Genomic DNA, 21188 nt, shown 5'->3' with positions numbered 1-21188 from the left:
TATATATATATATATATATATATATATATATATATATATATATATATATATATATATATATATATATATATATATATATATATATATATATATATATATATATAAAAGTTTTTTTAGTGAAATGAATGAACAATAAATAACAAATATAATTTGTGTCAATTCAAGAATGCTGGACATATATATATTTTTCATGTAAAATTTTGTAAATGTTTAAGGCTTACACATTATTCTTTCATAAAACATGGCACTTTTTCTACCCAATTTAATCAAACAAACAAATCAGTGGCACAGAGTAAGAAAAAACTCTAATAACATCTATATGCTTGTAATTAAAAAAAAAAGAAAAAAAGCAAACGGCACTTTTTTACAATAGCAGTAGTAAAATTATTCCTAGTTAAATTTATCTACCCTACAGTTAAGCAGCAGCTATTGATCTTTGTAACTTTCAAAGTTCTCTGATGTTGGGAATGACATTCCATCACCAGGAAGTGGAGACAGGATCCATGGAAACAACCAGCATATGTACCACTTACTGCCAAAAATGTGTTTAATGTTCTCTCTCCAGCCTAGGTTGTACATGTATATATCGTGTCGTCTTTCATGCGTAGTCATATTGTAAATAATATGCTTGGAATGCCAGACAATTAGAAAAGTTATGATGAACCAAAATAAGGTGGCCACCAGAGTTAGCAAGCATATAATAGCTGTATAAAAATCCAACATTCCAAAGAGTAGTAAAAACAAGGGAAAACAAAAACACATAAGGTTATAAAATGAAAATTCTCCCAGCATGGTCCATGTGAATCCCATACAGTATGTGGAGGCAAACATAGCCCCCAACCAGGTGTAGCAGATCAGGCAGATGTAATGGCGATGATTGAAGTAGCCAATACATTTCCCGGTGAACATGCAGTGGTGGTCTCTCTTCAGGATGCAGCGGTTACAGGTGGGGCAGTGGTAGGAGCGTGGAGGTCCATTGGCTTCACACACCACACAGTAGTGCCAACCTTAATAAATAAAAAATAAAACCTAGACGCCTAGTCCTCTTTCTGCACTTGGCAACATGGTAGCTACAGCATAGCAAGAACTTGAAATATCTATCAGTTAGGGACATAATGAAAACAGGTTATTTGAAAAATAACTTACATAAGTTATTTTACACACACAAAATATTTTTTTTAATAATAACTTATGTACTTTTCTATCCTATTGGTCAATGGCTTTGTCAGAAATTTTTGGGGTTTGTATTCCCTGCTAATATTATTGCATTTTGGGATTCCACAATATAATACAAGACGCAGTGCACAGACTCCCATGGAGGATTGGTGAGGAGGTGAAGATAAACAGCAATTTACTTTTTATTTTGAGGTGTTCTTTACATTGTTTTTATCATCAAATAAACATCCCCACTTTTCCCAAGACTTTGAACACTTTTTCTGGATTAAGCAAGCTTAAATTTAACCAAACTTGTTTTTGCCTTGGTGCACGAGCAACAACCTTTGGTGCACAGAGTCTGAAGTTAGGGAGAACTGATACAAAACAAGAGACCCATGGGCCACATCGCTCACCTGAGTAACTTTGGCCATGCTGTTCATTACCAGACTTCCCCCCTTGTAATACCTATTTTGGCCCCGCCCTACCCCCAGGGGCCATGATTTGAACAATTTAGAATCTACACTACCCCAGGATGCTTCCACATAAGTTTCAGTTTTTCTGGTCCAGTGGTACTTGAAAAGATTTTTAAAGATTTTTCCTGTATATTTCAAAGTAAAACTTGGGAATCCCTATTGTGCCCCCCCCCCCCATCCCCGGGGTCATGATTTGAACATTTTAGAGTGTACACTACTTGAGGATGCTTCCACATAAGTTTCAGCTTTTCTGGCTCAGTGGTTCTTGAAAAGAAGATTTTTCAAGATTTTTCCTATATATTTCAATGTAAAACTTGTATTCCCTATTGTGGCCTCGCCCTACCCCCGGGGGTCATGATTTTAACAATTTAGAATCTACACTACCCCAGGATGCTTCCACATAAGTTTCAGTTTTTCTGGCTCAGTGGTTCTTGAGAAGAAGATTTTTCAAGATTTCTCCTATATATTTCAATGTAAAACTTGGATTCCCTATTGTGGCCCCGCCCTACCCCCAGGGGTCATGATTTGAACAATTTAGAATCTACATTACCCCAGGATGCTTCCACATAAGTTTCAGTTTTTCTGGCTCAGTGGTTCTTGAGAAGAAGATTTTTCAAGATTTTTTCTAAATATTTCAATGTAAAACTTGGATTCCCTATTGTCGCCCCGCCCTACCCCCCAGGGGTCATGATTTGAACAATTTAGAATCTACACTATCCCAGGATGCTTCCATATAAGTTTCAGCTTTTCTGGCCCAGTGGTTCTTGAGAAGAAGATTTTTTATGACCCCACCCTATTTTTGTCTTTTCTTGATTATCTCCCCTTGTAAGGGGACTTGGCCCTTTATTTTAACAATTTAAACTCCCCTTCCCCCAAGGATACTTTGTACCAAGTTTGGTTAAAATTGGCCCAGTGGTTCTTGAGAAAAAGTTGAAAATGTGAAAAGTTTACAGACGGACGGACGGACAGACGGACGGACGACGGACAACGCGTGATCAGAAAAGCTCACTTGAGCTTTCAGCTCAGGTGAGCTAAAAACTTAAACAAGTTATCACTTTATGGAAACTATTTAGGAAAGATAACTTGTTTGAGTTACTAATGATAGAAAAAATAATTGATGAAGGACAGAAGCAAAGAGAGGTAACTCATTGTGACAAAAAAATAACTTATTTGAGTTATTTTTGAAAATAACTTGTTTGCATTATGCCCCTGACTGTCTATAGGTAGGCAGGTATTCAATTGAAATTTAGCATATAAATAAGCGTATTAATAAAAATAATTGCACCACACAGTTTTGACTACATAGCTCTAGATAACTATGAATATCTAGAACATATGAACTGTTCAATAAGCCTAGATATTTATCATATATAGCCTTAGAGGGGTGGGGCAGACACTTTGTTTCTGTAATCAATTTCTTACTCCATAGTATAATAACAAAAGGTATCTAACTCTGAATTACATGGAGAACCTCCCTTTCCAGAGTTGCAGTAATTTACACTTTCAGAGCAAATGAGTAGCTAAATAAAGCTACATTTCCATACAAAATAACAAGCAGTTGTCATTTGGGTGTTTTAAAGATGTTATATATATATATATATATATATATATATATATATATATATATATATATATATATATATATATATATATATATATATATTCATATGAGAAAAAATCCTAAAAAAAAATTCCTGCTAGAAATTAATTGCCATAAATCAAAAGCACAATCTTGTGATTTTGTCAGACTAAAAAATTAATCTCTTCAGTTATTAAATCACTACTTTCAAATTTTCAAAAAAAAATTCATTATGGAACAAACTTTCTGAACGTTCTTTAGGTAACTCAAGATATGTAGCCAAATCTATTGATTGCACTGGTCCTGATTAAGGGCCCTCAAGGGGCAACAAGAAAGTAAAACATACATACTCATCTAAGTTCATTTACATTTAACCTTACACTGAATGCATGAATGTAGAGAAGCAGAACAATACAGAGTGCAGATATTGGAAGCAGAGTGGAAGTATACAGTGTGAAGCAGGGCTCGAAATAACTGATGGCCAGCTGGTCTGGGGTCAGTAAATTTTGGATTTGGGCTAGTGCTTAGAACATGATTATTTTATGCATATCAAAATCAATTCACAGTCAGGGTAGTTAACCAGACAGTTCGTGAGTTCTGTTTGGATGGAAACAATTCCTTGTTTTGTAAGGTTGCACTATGAAATAATATAATGTAAATTCAATATCATGGATATTTAGAACAAATTTTCTTAATGAGTATATTCTTAAACATTGTAATTTTTTTCTAAATGCTCTTTCACTATGGTGGAACAAGATACAATGTGTTATAAAAACAAAAAATATGTGTAGTTAACAAGAGCTATGAAGAATCTGAAAGTGGCACTACTAGACATGATTAAAAATCAAGATTCGGTGGTGAAGAAATATGATTTTTTTAACTGTTGGTTATTTAAGGAGGGATTCTTGTCTGGTTTCTGACTAAGACAAAATATTCCAAGTATAAACGTATACTAGCTGTAATGTATTTAAAAGATCATATTTTTCTTTACTCATCATAATTGTACAATTTTGAATAGAAATGGTAAACTGAGTTTGAAATCCATAAGGGACTATGTTTTTGTCGCAACTGCAAAGTATGAAAATATCTCCTTTTCTGCCTATCAAAATCACTTACAGAACATTAATACATGTGACATGTGGTTAATTTTTGTAAACAATCAGACTTGAAGAAATTTTGATATGTAACTAAAATTAATAATAATGCCCTAAAGTTTTAAAACATAGCAAATAAAAATGATTTTCTCAACAAACTACAATATTGTAAGCTTTTGAAGGCCTCCAACCTTAAATCAGATTTGAGCAAAAAATCAGTAAAAAGTGTTTTTTTTTTCTCTCTTACTAAACGGTCAAAGCTTTTTGTTTTTGTATCATTTTGTATATTTATATGACTACTTTACCATATGTAAAAATAAGAAATATTTAAATATAAGAAGTATATAAAAATAACTAATATATCCTAAAAAATTAAGAAAAACAGAGGAAATCCGGATTAGCCAATATCTATTTCAGTTAAGTAATGTCAATTAATTTGGTAGAATCATCTGATAGACCCAATATGGTAACATCTTTTTGTGCAAAAAGAAAAACATTTTGTCTTTTAAAATAGAAGTAGGCATCACATGATTAGCAACAGTAATTTTTTACTCTAAATGTCGAGGAAAAAGATAATGACCTTGACCTGACCATGTTTCTAAAATAAAGCAGTCAAATTTAATCTAATTGATACCATCACTTAGTGATATTGTCTTCTTGAATCTATGAAAATTTCATTAATTTTTAAATACAAGAAATATGAGTAGAATAAGAGAAGAATCCCTCCTTAAATTGAAAAATTCATGGTTACATTAAAATGTAGCCTGATTTTTATCCCCTTGCAACAAAATTGGAGTGGATATAGTAACACACTTGTGTGTGTAATGGAAGTTATGCAAGCAATATCTTATATTGGGATCAATGTGCTCTTTTGTGAGGGGATGCTCCGACTTGGTATCGGGTACGTTCGCCCTATCTACCTGTTCGCATGAGTCCGATTGGGTCTGATTGCCATAATTCTTGTTTGCCCTATATCTTGTTCGCCCTAATATATATATACAGTATATAGCAAATATTAACATTTATTATTAATTTAATTCAATATTTTATGACTTGTTTTTTTTTTCAAATGTTGCTACAGTAATTTTTTTTAAATTTAATCTTAATTAAATAATTCAATTTTGATATTAATGCTTTTTACATGCTAAATTGGTTTAATTAAAATTAATAATGTCACAATAATTTGGAGGTTCATAATATCCGTGTTTTTTTTTTACAATCTGCGATATGTTTTGAAAAGAATTAAAGGACTGAGACGTTAATAGGCCCATTATGGAGCTGAGCAGCGGATGAGCAAGGTTTTACCTTTGAAGATTGATAATTTCACACGTCAAATCCAAACCTTTGAACCAAAAATTGATATATAAGAAGAAGGAAAATGAACTGAAATTCATCAAACTACTATGCATACGTCTGTTGTCTCCCATGTGCAATTTATGTACCTATGTACATATAATTTATTGAAAAAAAATCCATTGGTTCATTATTCAACTTTCTGCAATATAAAGAGGGCGAACGAACCCTGTGCGAACAAGTTTTAGGGCGATCGGACTCTGGGCGAACGAGAAATAGGGCGAACGGCGTCAAGGGCGAACTAGGGCGAATGAACATACAACCCTCCGACTTGTGGTGTCCTTCTTAAGCACTGGTTTTGGGCCAGTCTTTTTCATACCTACTAGCCCAGTGGGGCAAAGAAAGTTATCAACTGACCAGTAAAATTTTAAGTTAATAGCTGAGTGACCAGTGAAAAAAAATTATTTCGAGCCCTGGTGAAGAAGATTTATTAGTTAGAACAAGGTAAGATTAACAGGTTGGGCCCACCTCATCAAATGGTCATTTATTCCCCGTTTGGTGGACAATCTCCCATATCGGAGATGAATTTTACTGACCAAATTGTGGACTTTTTTATTCTATTCCAAATTTTATTTAAATAAAGCAAAAGCGCATTTACCTAGGCATTGGGGAATTTTAGTGAACATATTCCTCGCACAATTAACATAGTTCGGTCGATTTTCCTTGTGCAATTTCTCCATGTCTTCCTAAAAACAATACCCATAGTTGTCCGTAACAGCCGAACTTCTTGATCAATCGATCAAACAAATTTTGATTGTGTCTAGTAGGATAAAAATTCTATTTTTGGATCTTCGTCAATATTTATTTCCATAAAATCCCGTTAAACATGAGATCCTCATTACTTTACTGGTATGGTGGGCACTTATTGCTATAAAGTTAAATTTTTCTAGACTTGAACGTAATATCTGTTGTTCTTTTTCTTTTAGGATGAAGTTGCATATTCCATGCGACCTTTTGTGGTTTAATATGTATATTACTGATGAATTTAATATATTTGATAAATAATTTTCAATGAAAGATTTACAAAGTGACTTTTGCAATTATTCTTGTTTTCGTTCGAAGTTTTGAAACAACAATTATATCATAATCTAACTTCATTTACTATTTTTATAGAGAACAAAGCTATTGCATACAAAATAAAACGAAATAAAGGCGAAAACTTATTTTTCTTTTGATTTCCTAATTGAAAATTGACAGAAATGTGCCTCTGTAGTAAAATCCGACTTTTGACCAGGTTAAATAAAGATCATCGTATTTATTGGTTTGCATTATTTGATTGGTTGCCCGGATAATCGTAATAGAAAGTAAAGAACATGATTGACAGGTGCTGCATCCTTGGAGAAGGAGGGAATTTTCTTTTTAAGTAAAATCGGAGAAACGTGGCAAATGTTTACGTACGTGACGTTTTTTGTCAAATTTTTGAACGACTTTGCGCAAAAAATTACATGTTGAATTTCCGATTTTTTTTCACACAGAACACCGATAAATATCAATATTTTATTCCACGTGGTTTAAAATTATGCACAATTCCATGCCATTCTATGGAATTGAACACAACCATTTTTCTCTCCCAAATGGTCAGTAAAATTCGTCTCCGATATGGGAGATTGTCCACCAAATGGGGGATGAATGACCATTTGATGGGGTGTGCCCAACCTGATTAAAGGTCATATGAAACAATGTCCAGAGCATTTTGGGTTGTATACGGAAATGAGTTCATCTGAGCTACTTTAATAAGCCTGAAATTATATTTTGAATTTTTTATGCAAGTTAGCGGCAGCAGAGTCGATCAAAATTACTCGACTGCAAAAATGAACTTCAACTAGCGCGGCTTATCTCCCTTTGCTTATGACGTCAGTAAGACCCAGTCGTACATTCAGTACTAACATTTATACAACCGATCATGTCTTTTGCAGCGTAAATTTTAAGAAATATCATTATTTAGGCTAAAACGTCGCATAAATATACGATATTCAAACAAGATAGTATTTGTCTTTTAACATCCTACTGCATATTTGCAAGATATTAGTATGTTTTATCTGTGTAATTTATTGTCGTCCTTCGAGACTTAAATCGACAGAGAGAGATGATACTACAAAGAGAGGGGGTCTGTACTCGAGTAAGTTAATATAGACGCTGTCAAATAATTTACAATTGAATAAATTTCTTACATAAGAATACTGATGATTTGTTTTCTGATTAAATTTTTAAGCCATGATTAGATGATGCTACCTAGGTACTCGGTAGCACGCAAATTTATAAAGCTGAATTCGATTGACCGCGCTGTGTGTGAAAGTGAAACTAAACCTGCATATAAATGATTTCATTTATTTATGGGAAATGAAATGATTCTAGTGCTTTCTCCCGTTCTCAATCACTTTTCCCTGTCTCGATGACCCCCCCTCACTCTCCGTATTTTTTTCTTACAAAAAGTCGGTATATATACGCATAACACTGTGATTATATTATCGTAATAATTTTAAAAAGTCAGACATTAAACGTAATTCTATCTACGTAATCCTACTTTTCTGTATGTATATATTTACAGACAGTTTATTTTAACATAGATTATTATATAGTCTGGTTTTAAAAAAAAGTTGAACTGTAAAAGTATTAATTTTGAGAATTAATTGTTCAGGTTCAGTCTCGCAAATAATGGGGGCATGGATTTTTTTTAACTGATCAATTTATGCACGAAATGCATGAGTATTTTTTTTAAACTGCAATTGCTCAGCCAAACTGTAAGAAGTATCAGCACCGTAACATTACAGTGTATGTATATACATGTACATTCTCGTAATGCAGGTAAGTTTTGAGTCATTTTTTTTTTAAAATCATACTTCTTGTGACAGCAAAATTACGGTGATGTCGTCATAAACCCCTATTTCTATATCGTTTTTACATTAGTCCTCGTGTTTCAGATTGCAGAAAGCGTGCATTCAAATACGCCGACTTTTCATTGATCCATGTTTATCATGAACTTCAATATCCCCGTGTTAATTTGGGAAAAAAAGGGGGGGTTACTCTTGAGCTACATATTTTCCCCTCTCAATATATGACACAACTTTACAGATTTTGCATGCCCATTAAATTTTTTATTGTAAGAAGCTTCAGGTCAATGTTAATTAATTACGCTGTTTTTGTTGTTAATTATACAATTTTACTTGGAATAGAAAAAATATATCATATACGTATCAAACAAAAATAAGAAGATTTAAATTGTTTCTAAAGTATTAATTTAAAATAAGTAATCATAGTTGGAGGAGAAAAATCTTGATTTCTACGGGGTATTCATCAGGATCATCCTACGATTAAAAGCTCTCGTTTTCAGTTGCTGTGTCTAATTAACGATTAGTTCAAATAGAGTAAACTGTATTTTAGAATCAGATAGCTCATCTGAATACATAATCAGATTTATACCCACAAAAATGACTAAAATTAACTCAATAAAATACGGTAAAATTACACTAGATCTAATGCGTTATTTACATCAGTGGGTCTTTGTGACGTCATAAAAACACAAAATCAAGAACGATAAGCGGGTAACAAATTTATCAAGTGGACAAGTTCAGGCCTTCATTTTTCAGTTAAGCAAAGGCAAATTTTTTTTTACTAAACGTGATTTGACATTCTTTCATACCAGTCTTTATGTTTAAAAAGTAAAATCCTAGTGTTAAGAATCGTTTCATATGACCTTTAAGAGGATTGACCCCCTAATGATTTTCAAGAAAATTGAATAACTGATTGGTAGTTGTTGGTTTTACCTGGTTTAAGAAGTGTAGGTAAAATTTTGCCAATAGTTGACGTGTTCGTAGTCATAATTTTCCACATGTTTCCAATGACATTTATGTACACAAACCCCCCAAAGATATTGTACCAAAGGATTTGCATATCTGTGGTGCCATAATGCTCTTTCATCCATGGCGCGACAATAAAATCGCCCAGAATTATTACACTGTGTATCAGAATTAAAGCATAGCACAGGGAGGCAGCGTCTACGGCGTTCTTTGGAAGTATATGCCGGAGGCCAGTCATCTTCAGAATAGTTGCTTCCCTCTTGAAAACATTACTCTAAGTTATAAATGGTTCTATAAACAAAAGATAAAAATATATTGCTGACAAACGCAAATACGACGCTGCTATTCACCTCATTTGTTATTGTGTACGTATGAATATTCTTAGCATACAGCGATATTAATTATCGTTGCAAAGTCTTAGTTTAAGTAATTTATTTTTTCTTTTGGAAATGTACACTAAATATATGAAATGAGCATATCCAATGATCAAAATTCATAAGTTCAATATATTAACAACTTTGATTTATCAACCTAGCATTGGAACGAATTGTTTATGTTATATAAAATAAATATGACTGCGCTCAGGAGTTTGTCTCAAGGAGTTCTACGGAATCGAGTGTCATTTAATAATGCATTTAAACAGTGCGATAATTTTAATGGGAAACCATTAAGAAATAAACACTCTTTATTTGATAAGTATTTTTCCACGAATACAGGTTCAAGTTACAGAAGTAAATGGAAATTATGGTCTTGCGTAATCGGAACAGGGGTATTGGGTTCGATCTTTCTGTTTAATAAACAGAAGTATGTTTTGAATGCAGATTTTCCAGGACAGTCTATACCTCCAACAAAACAGGTATGGAAATGATCAAGTGTTGGTTTTACTTGAAGTTGAATGTTAAATCCTCCATGAGAATTACTTGAATTAGGAAATTCGGGCTAGAATAGAAAATTAAAATATTTATATGAATTAATATTTAAAGATGACTAATACTGCGTAATGTTTTAAACAGTCCATTTAAGACTTTAATATCAATTCATTATTATTATACAAGTTTGACTTCAATAGTTTTCAGAGATTTCAAAGCATCTTCCATTGTAGATCCGTTTTGATGAAGACAAAACAAACCTGAAGTTGACCTTGTTCCAGTTTGTTACATGTCCTTTTTGCTGTAAGGTTCGAGCTATGTTGAACTACAATGGAATCTCTCATGACGTTGTTGAGGTTAACTCTATAACAAGAAAAGAGATCAAATGGTCCAAGTACAAGAAAGTCCCGATCATCATCATAGAAGGAGTGGGAGAGGATGGATACCTGGTCAGTCTTTATAAGTTTTCAGAGTTCAATTTAGAAGGATGGAATTCAAATAAAGCCATTTTTAGTTTATTTTAAATCCCCTCTGGTCCATTTTGTACTGTAATTTGCTTTGAAGACCCATGGACAGTCTGCAGCCTTCTAACTTTAAGGACTTGTACAGGGTGAGGTGCTGCTATTTATAGAAACTTTTAATAAATATGATGAATTATTATGTTGAATCAGGTTGTAGTAAAAAATTAAAGTGCATCAGAATGGTTGTCTTGGTTAATCAAATTTTCATCGATATGAATATCTGTATCTGAAACCCCCTACCCCCAAACGACCCCAATACTACTAAGTGAGGCTCATTCAATTTAAACTCAAATATGCATGGCCCTTTATTGAAAGATTTCTTTTTATTAATAGAATTCCCATTTATCAAAAGAATATGTACATATGTATTTCCTCATACTCCATTGAAGAGTGACAAAATAAAATAAAATTTTGATTTTCATTTTGACTACTACAGTGTATGTACGTAATATTGCAGATTGTGAAATTATTTGAGTGAGTGCAACCTAGTCACTTACTTTGTGAAGTTAATTATTAGCTAATAAAACAGCTGCTTCCTTTTGCTCATAACTATGAAGTGATGTAAACTTATAAGTGGTTTGCATTTCTTCCTGACCTCCAATGTTCTAATGTTTTTCCCCACATATTTTTTACCCCCCAAATATTAAATTAAATAGATATGTTGAATCGACAACTCCAATGTTTTGCCTACTAAAAGTTGAAGCTATGCACAAGCACACTTTTTCTTGGGAGTGCAGATTGACTATAATTGGGGCTGTCAAAGGCCCCATTCCCAATTCAAAAAAGGTACCCTTTTTCCCAATTGAGTGTGTTAATTTTCCCAAAAGTCATTTCTCCAAAAATCAAAGAAAATATAGTTGGATATATATTATAAGTAAACTTGCTATTCATATTCCTCTGTATTGCAAAACAAAAAATTAGTTCAATATCAATAAAGACCAGAAAACCAATACATCATGATTTTTTGTATAATGGTTATCCCAAAATTCCCCTAAAGGTTGCTATTTTCCCAATCTTTACGAACCTGGCCCCATTCCCAAAAATTGGTTTGAGAACCCTGGATTGTTACATTTGACAGATTTTTAGCAGAAACATAGGATTTATTTGTAAAATTTTCTAAAGAAATTATATTGCATAGCTCTGGCCACCTTGTTGTTATGTGCACAAAGAGGGGATTTTTTTTTAAAAATGTTTAGATTAAGATTGAATTTTCATCAATTCAAAAAAATAATCAAAAAAGCACACTCTTTTGCTATTGCTCTGATATATCAGACTTTCAGCAAGTGAACAATTTCTCTGTCTGACATAAGTTCTCTTTTTATAAACTACCTGATATATTGGACTTTCAGCAAGTGAACGACTCCTGTGTCTGACATACTTTGTAAGTTATTTATTTATAAACCACCTTATATATATATTGGACTTTCAGCAAGTGAACGACTCATCTGTGATAATGAGTTTGCTAGAAAGCCACCTTTTTGACAAATCCGTTCCCCTGGAGAAACTTTCTACATACTTCCCAGTCATAGAGAAAAAAACAGGAGGTCGATTCTTCAGTCGTACAGTCCAGGAATGCCCAAACAAGAACTTTGTGATGTACCAAGAGCATCTATCAGACAAGAGAACTCCCGAGGAGAGAGCGTGAGTATGGTTTATATTGTACAATAACAGAGCTTGCAGTTTTTGACTCTGTTTTATATTGTACAATAGCAGAGCTTGCAGTCTTTGACTCTGTTTTATGTTGTACAATAGCAGAGCTTGCAGTCTTTGACTCTGTTTTATGTTGTACAATAGCAGAGCTTGCAGTCTTTGACTCTGTTTTATGTTGTACAATAGCAGAGCTTGCAGTCTTTGACTCTGTTTTATATTGTACAATAGCAGAGCTTGCAGTCTTTGACTCTGTTTTATATTGTACAATAGCAGAGCTTGCAGTCTTTGACTCTGTTTTATGTTGTACAATAGCAGAGCTTGCAGTCTTTGACTCTGTTTTATGTTGTACAATAGCAGAGCTTGCAGTCTTTGACTCTGTTTTATGTTGTACAATAGCAGAGCTTGCAGTCTTTGACTCTGTTTTATGTTGTACAATAGCAGAGCTTGCAGTCTTTGACTCTGTTTTATGTTGTACAATAGCAGAGCTTGCAGTCTTTGACTCTGTTTTATATTGTACAATAGCAGAGCTTGCAGTCTTTGACTCTGTTTTATATTGTACAATAGCAGAGCTTGCAGTCTTTGACTCTTTGTTTTATAAAATCCAAGTGATGATTGATTGATTGGAGCTTTTTTTATTATTTCAAACTGAATGTTTTTTTAATTTTCAGAGCCCAGGAGTAAGTTTTTTTAATTTGATAAAATATTTTACCAGTCAGGGGAATACTGATTGTAGTTATTTTCTGACATTAATCTCAGTTTCCTTGGTTTTACCTCTTTCAAGTTAGATGAAAAGTAACGTATTCAGTTAGTTCTTGTTATACTCAAAACTCCCATTGAGAATTGGCTGATGTGAAAAACAAGCATTCTGAGAGAAATGTCTCATCTGAGTGATGTTTAAGCAATACTAGTTCCCTACCAATGCTAGTTTCCTATCTGCATGTGTAATGAAGGCTTTAAGTCCAAAGGATGAAATTCTGTCAAAAATATTGAAGCAGAAAGAAAGGCAAACTTGAACTGTAACTCATCAAGATTTGCAGCATACGAAAATAAATGCAACTGTGCAGAAAAAAGTCTGGAAAACCAAGTGGAAAGAAAGACTTTAAACAGTTACTAAAAAAAAACTGAATTTAGTTATGCCCCTTGACTGTTTATAGTTGTTATTATTTTTTTTTAAATTCTTGTTTTTCTGCATTTGAGCATTGCAAGCATCAAGTACCAATGCCTATTAGCTTTGATTACACTTGCTGACTGTTTACAGTGGATTTAATTTTGCATCTGAATGTTGAGAGCATGTATTATCAATTTGAAAGCTTAGCTTTTACTGACAGTGGCCTCAAAACAAACCAAATCACTTTAAAGACAACATACTCTATTTCACTGAGCCCCCCACAAAACAAGGGAGATCCTATTTATTTTGAGAATTTTATTATGGGAGATCCTTTTTATTTTGAGAATGTAGTTGAAGAGACTTCAACACAGCCTTAATGAAAAGTTTGTTAATTGAAAAGTTTTTAAAATATGTATTTATCATAAAGTTGTCAGTTATATTTGGATTAAATGAATGTTTTTATTAAATGTTTAAACAATTATCAAAGAGATAAAGTTCAGCTTTGTCTTACAGATGTTATTCTAGCAGTTATTGTTCCAGCTTATGATTTTAAATTATCTTTCCTTGTCTTTTTGCCATTAAGACATTGCTTAGTATTCAATTTTTGCTTCAAATGCAGAACTCAAATTGTTTAGCAGTAATTTTTTTCTGATATAAGACACAAATAAACTGAAGAAGACAATTTGAATTTTTTGCAATTATGTTTATATATGTAAATTAAAATGGCTGCAAAATATTGCAGTAATTGACAACCATATAATTACTGTACACTATTTATTATTGGCAACAACTTTTATCCATGATTCATCAGTTTGAATTCCATCAGCAACTGTTACCTTTCACAACTGAGGAAACATTGTACATAAATATTCAAATGAATAGATGGTTCAAAGGTAAAAAATATTCTTAGAGTAAAAGGTCACAAAACTTGTGGATATATCTAATCAGGCAATTTCAAGTTGGTTTATAGTCTCCTTCACAGTTCTATTGTGTTAAATATTTAATTGAGGTTAAAAAAAAACAATATATAATGCCACAGTAATAATTATTAAGTCTGAAAAGTCTTCAACACTTCACGGTAATAACTTGTCAGATATTCCAATTTTTTTTTTTTGACAGTGATGAGAGAAAGATGAGGATTTGGGTGGACACAGTGTTTGTACATTTGATCTCCCCCAATGTTTACCGTACCCCTAGGGAGGCCCTAGACACATTTAACTGGTTCTCCACAGCCGGAGATTGGGAAACCAATTTTTCTAACTTCCAGAAAAATACCATTATCTACATAGGAGCCTTTGTAATGTACCTTGTTGGAAAAAAGCTTAAAAGGAAGTGAGTTAAAAATTTATATAGTTACCAGCAGGTACATATCTACGTCTTTTTCTTAATTGTAAAAAGCATTTTGAATAATTAAAGAGAGACACATCTCAAGCTTATCTGAGCCACAGGTTCAAGTGAACTTTCCTGTCATAATTCCCAGCATATGCATGCCTTTGTGTGCACATTTGTACATGACTATATGTTAACTTTTTAATTTTCATTATTTCATTTCTTTCTCCAAAACTACTTCTCCAGTATCAGCCAAACTGCTGCAAGGAGAATTCAAGTTTGCTCAAATTTCAAGGAAAGATTTTAATTGAGATAATTGAAAGACAAAGTATTGACTTAAGAAAAGATTTTTGTTTGTGAATAATTCAGTTCTTTGAATAAGAAGTTTTCAAATTTTGTAACTATGGTGATAATTGTTATGATCTACAGACACAATCTCCAGGATGATGTCCGTACGTCACTTTATGAAGGCGGCGACACATGGGTCAGGAATCTGAAGGGGAGAAAATTCATGGGAGGGGATCATCCCGACTTAGCAGACTTGGTACTCAAGTTCATTTTATTGATGGCATTCAGATATATTTTCTTTGTTATTGCCAGAAAACGTGGTGATATAAAGTCTATGTTACATTGTATTCTTTCATTTAAAATGTAAACATATTAAAAGGCGGAAAAAAATTCGAAAGTACTTAGAACAAAACTTTATGTCAGTGTAGAATATACATAGATTTTCTTACAGGATTAATCTCTTTATTTTTTTTTTTTTTTCAGTCCATGTATGGAATGTTAACAGCTATGGAAGGAACGGAAGCAATGAAGGACATGTTGTCTCACACTAAAATCAGGCCATGGTTTGAGAGAACTAAGAAAGCTGTGAATGATCATGAAGGAGCCCACCGCACCCGAGATTTAAGTGTTCCATAGGGACCTGGCAGGCAATCAGAAATGCCATTGTTTTGTCAGCCAATCAGAAATATCGTACCTTCCATTAACAAGATATATTTGACTTCTGAACTCCACTGTCTACTTATTTATAACATTATATGTTATTTATGGATTAAAATGGACTCAAAGTGGTAAACATATTATTTGAAGTGTTTTTAAACAGAAAAACAATATCCTGTGATAACTGAGAAAATTACCTTAATAAAGGATAAAATTTTATATTTCTTGATATCACCAAGTGCATAGGGACAAAAAGTTTTTTGAAGGTCTTTGACGGAATCACTTGCATCACCTTAAATTTTGTGGACAGTTTGTGAATTCCAATATAGAAAATTAAGAATTTTTTTTAAAGATTTTCTTGTCTCCTTTGTTGATTATTAGATGCTTTCTATTGCTGAACTAATAAAATTTACGGAATACCCAGGATCTAAACATGACTAAAAGTTGCTCCATTAATTTACACAATATGAATTGCCAATATTGCTTATAAATCACATTTTCATATTTTGAAATTTATTAATTTTCTGGTTGCCAAATGGGAAAAATGGAATCTCACAAAAATTATATATTTTTTTAAAATTATTTTTAGTATGATTCTGTTGTATAAATATACTTACCTCCCTTTACTTAGTTTACACATACTGGCGTTAATTAAGTACAATAAAGCGGTGAATATATGTATATTTAGCCATTAAAGTCTTTGTTAGATATACTCTTCGTGTACTAGTGCAAGTTCTTGCTTGCATTGCAAAAATGGTCCCAATGTAGTTAGTCTGACATGTGGCGAATGCCTCCCTGTCAAAAAAGAAATTGACTTGAAATGTATGATAGATATTATTGAGAAAGGATGGATTTCACAGAAGAAATTGTCAAATGTATATATATATATATATATATATATATATATAAAGTCCATAGATCCACAGTGGTCGGTATTGCAGTGTAATTAAAATAATTAAAAAAGTTTACTAACTATCACATAGTAACATTACTATGAGACAGTTAGTAAACTTGTTTGTAAAGCATCTGGAGATTGTAAACAAAAGAACAAATGCTTTACTGTGTTAATTTCTTCCTGTTTTCATTTGAATTATTTTGATTATATATATATATATATATATATATATATATATATATATATATATATATATATACTTTAAGAAAAATCCAATTTTTGGTACAGTAAAATATTGATATATCCAATGTAAAAATCAAGAATCACAAGACTCGAATAATCATTTTAACTGTAAGCACTTTCTGCCTTTTAATGGCTGTTCAGACAGTTACAAAATGAATATGAACTTGCTTAGTAATGTTCATATATATAATGTATTGAATGAAAGGGGGGGGTGTAATATTTGTAACTCCAAGGGTGGACCCAGGTCCAGGAATTTTTCCAAAGGGATGGGGATTTCAAGTCAGATAAATTTCTAACTTATTATCCAGAAAGAAGGAAAATGCTAAAATTAAATTGAAAAAAGGAAAGTCTGTTTTTATTTGTGGTTGAGTATGTGAAAAGGGGGAAGGGGGGGGGGGGGGGCAAATCCATAGAGGGCTATTATAGAGAGAAATCCATATTTACCATGAACATATCTTTTGAAGATCTTTGGAGATGCCTACTAGGGAGCGTACTTGTCAACCTCTGTATTAGGCATATGTAAATTATTAAGAATGAAAATCCTGGGAGGAGGCAGTTGAACACCCTGCTGGATCCATCATTGTGTATAGACTATCAAAAATAATCAAAGGTCTTAATCTGATTAAGGGGACATGAAGAAGTCTTTAATGAGACAAGATATCAGTAAAATATGTTAATGTAAAAATGTACATGACAAGCTGTTGCACGCTATCGGTTACCAAGATTGTAAGACAAGATACCGCATTAAAATATATTTACATGTTTAGACAGCCTGTTTACAAGGAGTCGATTTGTACATATCTGTCAATAGAAAGTTTACTTTCAGTTCAGGGTAGTTTTATACTTTGCATGATATTTTGATTTATTTGGAAAAATGCTCCAGTGGGAGGAGTTAATTATTTTGTAGTTATATTTAAATAGAGTTATCCCTCTTTTACAAATAGAATGTACCGTTTGTGGTCTTGTTTATCAGTGAAACCAGGGGTTCACTAAAAACAAAAGAATATCTGGACATAGATTTCAAAATAAAACCAGAGGTCAGCAGCTTCTTTACAAGCATTTTAATTCTCCTGACCATTCCATTTTTTCAATGAAAGTCAGAATTCTCGAAAAAATAAACCATCATATTAATTAATAGTCCATTCTTAAAGCCCAGCTTTCCGTAGACGAGAAGAATATTGAATTGGGAAAGTAGGTACTGCTTTTCCATAAGGTTGTAATGACAATATCGACAGTGTGGGGGAGCTTTCAAGTCCACGGTGTAGCAACGTGAATGTGATGGGACCTTTTTAACAAACCACAAAGACTAAAGTTTAGTCATCGAACTTACAATAACCTAATATACATGCTGTCTCTTTTAAATCAATTCTTCCTTATGTCAATAAATAGTTGGATCTGCATGCATCAAATCCGCACCAAACTTTAATCTGTTCCCTTGAAAGCTTTATATGATCTATATGAAAAGACTTAAGAAAGTCAATACTTGGATTCTTCAACACCTGAACACAGGCTGGATTCTTTGATAATGGATTATGTCAATCATAGGCTTTTTAAGCTGCAGTTTACAGAAGACAAAAAATCTGAAGAAATCCGTCTATTTTTATGACGTCGAGCTCTTGGAGCTCGAACGTCATCTAGCAAGCGCCCAGTTGACATCGCGACCGGATATGTACGCGACCGAATGTGTCAGTCAATGCATCCGCAATAGCAAATAGCAATAGCTCTAAACCAATTTCTTTGAAAACGCTCAAAATGAATAATAGTTTGAAAATAAAATTGCATCAACTATATCTGCAATTAATTCTATTGCAAAACAACAATATTATGTTTTATTCTCACACAAGAAAAATGTGATGGTTGTCGCGGATGAATTTCTACAGAAAGGGTGCGTTGAATGACATGAATAACATTTCGGAACGATAACCGTGTAACATAACACAACAGGAGGTAAAATAATTACAAAATTACATAAACACGAATACTACAAGACTAAAAAGATTGAATTTCTAAATCTTAGCTTTACTTATAAAATCTTCTAACCAACTCTATCCTAAAAGCCGATGATATTGACCAGTATTACTGTATTTCTCCATTTCCTCCATTTCCCAGTATACCGTATACCACGCCCGATCGTAACTCGATCGTAATTGTAACAGAACAGAGTCTTGGTTGTAGTTTAGATGCAATCACTAATACAACGCTTTGACATTGGCAATTAGAAAAAATATTATATAAATTCATGAAATCCTTCATAGTTCTTCAACTGACTGAAAAGAATTTAGCATGAACATGTTCAACGGTGTCTGGTCAATTCGAACCCTGCTTCATTCGGACCATGACATAAGGCCCCAGACTGTAATTGTGATATTTTGTTTAAAACTATTTTTTTTATTATGTCTCCTGAGTCACTCACTTGACTTATTGCTATCTTCAAATTCAAAATGATCTTTTGAAATTGTTTTTCTTCTTCGACGTCATTGAAGCCTTTCAGGCTTTTGATTTAAACTTAAATTCGCCAACAAAGGACTTGACGCCGTAAACATTATTAAAATTTTTAATCACAAAAGGGTCCTGATTTGTATTCCACCATATTTCAAGTTGAAGTCCGCACATTGTATTCTTACAAATATTCATCAATTACTGCTTCGCTTCCAAACTGTTTAATTACAAAAAAAACTCTACAGTGCCTAAATATCGAAAATCTGAAACAAAATTCTACAGGGTATGTTCATGAACTATAGCCCTGCTGGACACGTCATTGCTGTTGACGTGGATATAGTTAACAATGTAGACCTTAAATCACTTGCTATTTTAAAAGGGTCAAAATTTAGGGAACCCTGATCCTTCAACTGGCGACAAAATTTCATAAATATTCTGAATTCTATCGAAGCTTATCCAAACAATAGGTCAAATACGAAAGAAAAGACCTTGACACTTTGTCAGAATGGATTAAAAGTATAAGATGGATGTTGAATTCTCGTGTTTAACGGTTGAGGAGCAATATGAAAACATCTATCTGTCTGTCTTTAATAATTCAGAAGTGAAAAAAGAATTAGATAGATTACACGATCAATATGTGCTAGTCTCAGCTGACAAATCAGGTAACAATATTGTCTTTGTTTGTAAGGCTCATTATTACAGTCGCATTTAAGAGGAACATGGGTTTAATTTTACAAGTGGTAACGAAGAAATTCTTCAAATGACAGATGGAGATAATGACCAGTATTCAAGCTCAAAGTCCATTTAAACAATACAGTGCGGGAGAAGAGCAAACACGGACCTCTAAAAACATCAGAGGTGGGATCAGGTGACATGGAGGAGTGAGCATTCCCTGCCGACCGGTCACACACACCGTGTGCTCCTTGTTATGATCGGGGAAAACTGAAAAATCCGTAGACAATTCAGTGTGTAAATAATGGCCTAACAATTGAAAAACGTCAGTCAGCATTTTACTTAATGATAGGTTGTATTTGCTGACAAGGTCATCGTATCGACCCAATCATAATCATAAATTATACTCCAACTTATACTCATAGTTCCCTTTGTAATGAGGAAGTTCTTCAAAATCATGTCAGTTTTGAATATTTTCAATGTACCCAATAACTAAATTGAATTTGAATTACCATACTTATACTGAATTCCTCAACTTCATAACAATCCTTTAAAGGATACATAACGGGTTTTAGTAATTGTTCTAAAAAGCCTCTTTCTTTACTACTCACGAAAATATTAACTAAATAAAAACTTCAGGAGATGTGGATACTTAAGAACTCCAAGGAACTTATCTAAAAAAAAATATCGAAATAAATTTTTTACCAAAATCAATAACATCAAAACGTATGACTTTTCAAAACTTTATGCAACCATTCCAAACGATAAATTAAAGACCAGACTTCTTGACGTCATTGACAACTGCTTCTTCAATAAAAATGGTCCCCGGAAATTTGCATACCTTGTCACTGGTCATCTGCAAACATCTTGTTAAAAAAAATTCTGATTCTATACAAAAGTATCCCGATATTGATATTAAAAAGATATTTGGGTTTCTCATTGACAATATCTATGTAGTTTTCGGAGACCAGGTCTTCGGATTGTTGGAAATTTTATGGACTCCAATTGTGTCCCTTTATTAGCAGACCTGTTTTTGTATTCGTATGAAGCATAATTTCTTCAAAAA

The 21188-nt window shown here is 32.9% G+C and overlaps 2 protein-coding genes across 2 annotated transcripts; one reads left to right on the top strand and one right to left on the bottom strand.

Annotated features, from left to right (window-relative positions):
* Positions 1-144: 144 nt before the first annotated feature.
* Positions 145-9748, bottom strand: LOC133173662 (probable palmitoyltransferase ZDHHC24). The gene is made up of 2 exons (XM_061308651.1): positions 9419-9748; positions 145-1007 (listed from the first exon to the last, which is right to left on the bottom strand). Exons 1-2 carry the CDS (start codon positions 9687-9689, stop codon positions 427-429), a joined length of 852 nt encoding a protein of 283 aa, XP_061164635.1. The 5' UTR covers positions 9690-9748; the 3' UTR covers positions 145-426.
* A 272-nt stretch (positions 9749-10020) lies between these two features.
* On the top strand, positions 10021-16072 carry LOC133173778 (prostaglandin E synthase 2-like). The gene is made up of 6 exons (XM_061308813.1): positions 10021-10307; positions 10554-10769; positions 12271-12482; positions 14719-14931; positions 15358-15472; positions 15700-16072. Exons 1-6 carry the CDS (start codon positions 10023-10025, stop codon positions 15850-15852), a joined length of 1194 nt encoding a protein of 397 aa, XP_061164797.1. The 5' UTR covers positions 10021-10022; the 3' UTR covers positions 15853-16072.
* The last annotated feature ends 5116 nt before the right edge of the window (positions 16073-21188 follow it).

This window comes from Saccostrea echinata, unplaced genomic scaffold (genome assembly GCF_033153115.1).
Source record: "Saccostrea echinata isolate AGI-Se365-2 ecotype Australia unplaced genomic scaffold, CSIRO_AGI_Sech_v1 ptg000056l, whole genome shotgun sequence".
NCBI classification, from domain to species: Eukaryota; Metazoa; Mollusca; class Bivalvia; order Ostreida; family Ostreidae; genus Saccostrea; species Saccostrea echinata.
Note: the sequence above shows the minus strand (reverse complement) of the source record. Positions and strands in the feature narration are given on the sequence as shown.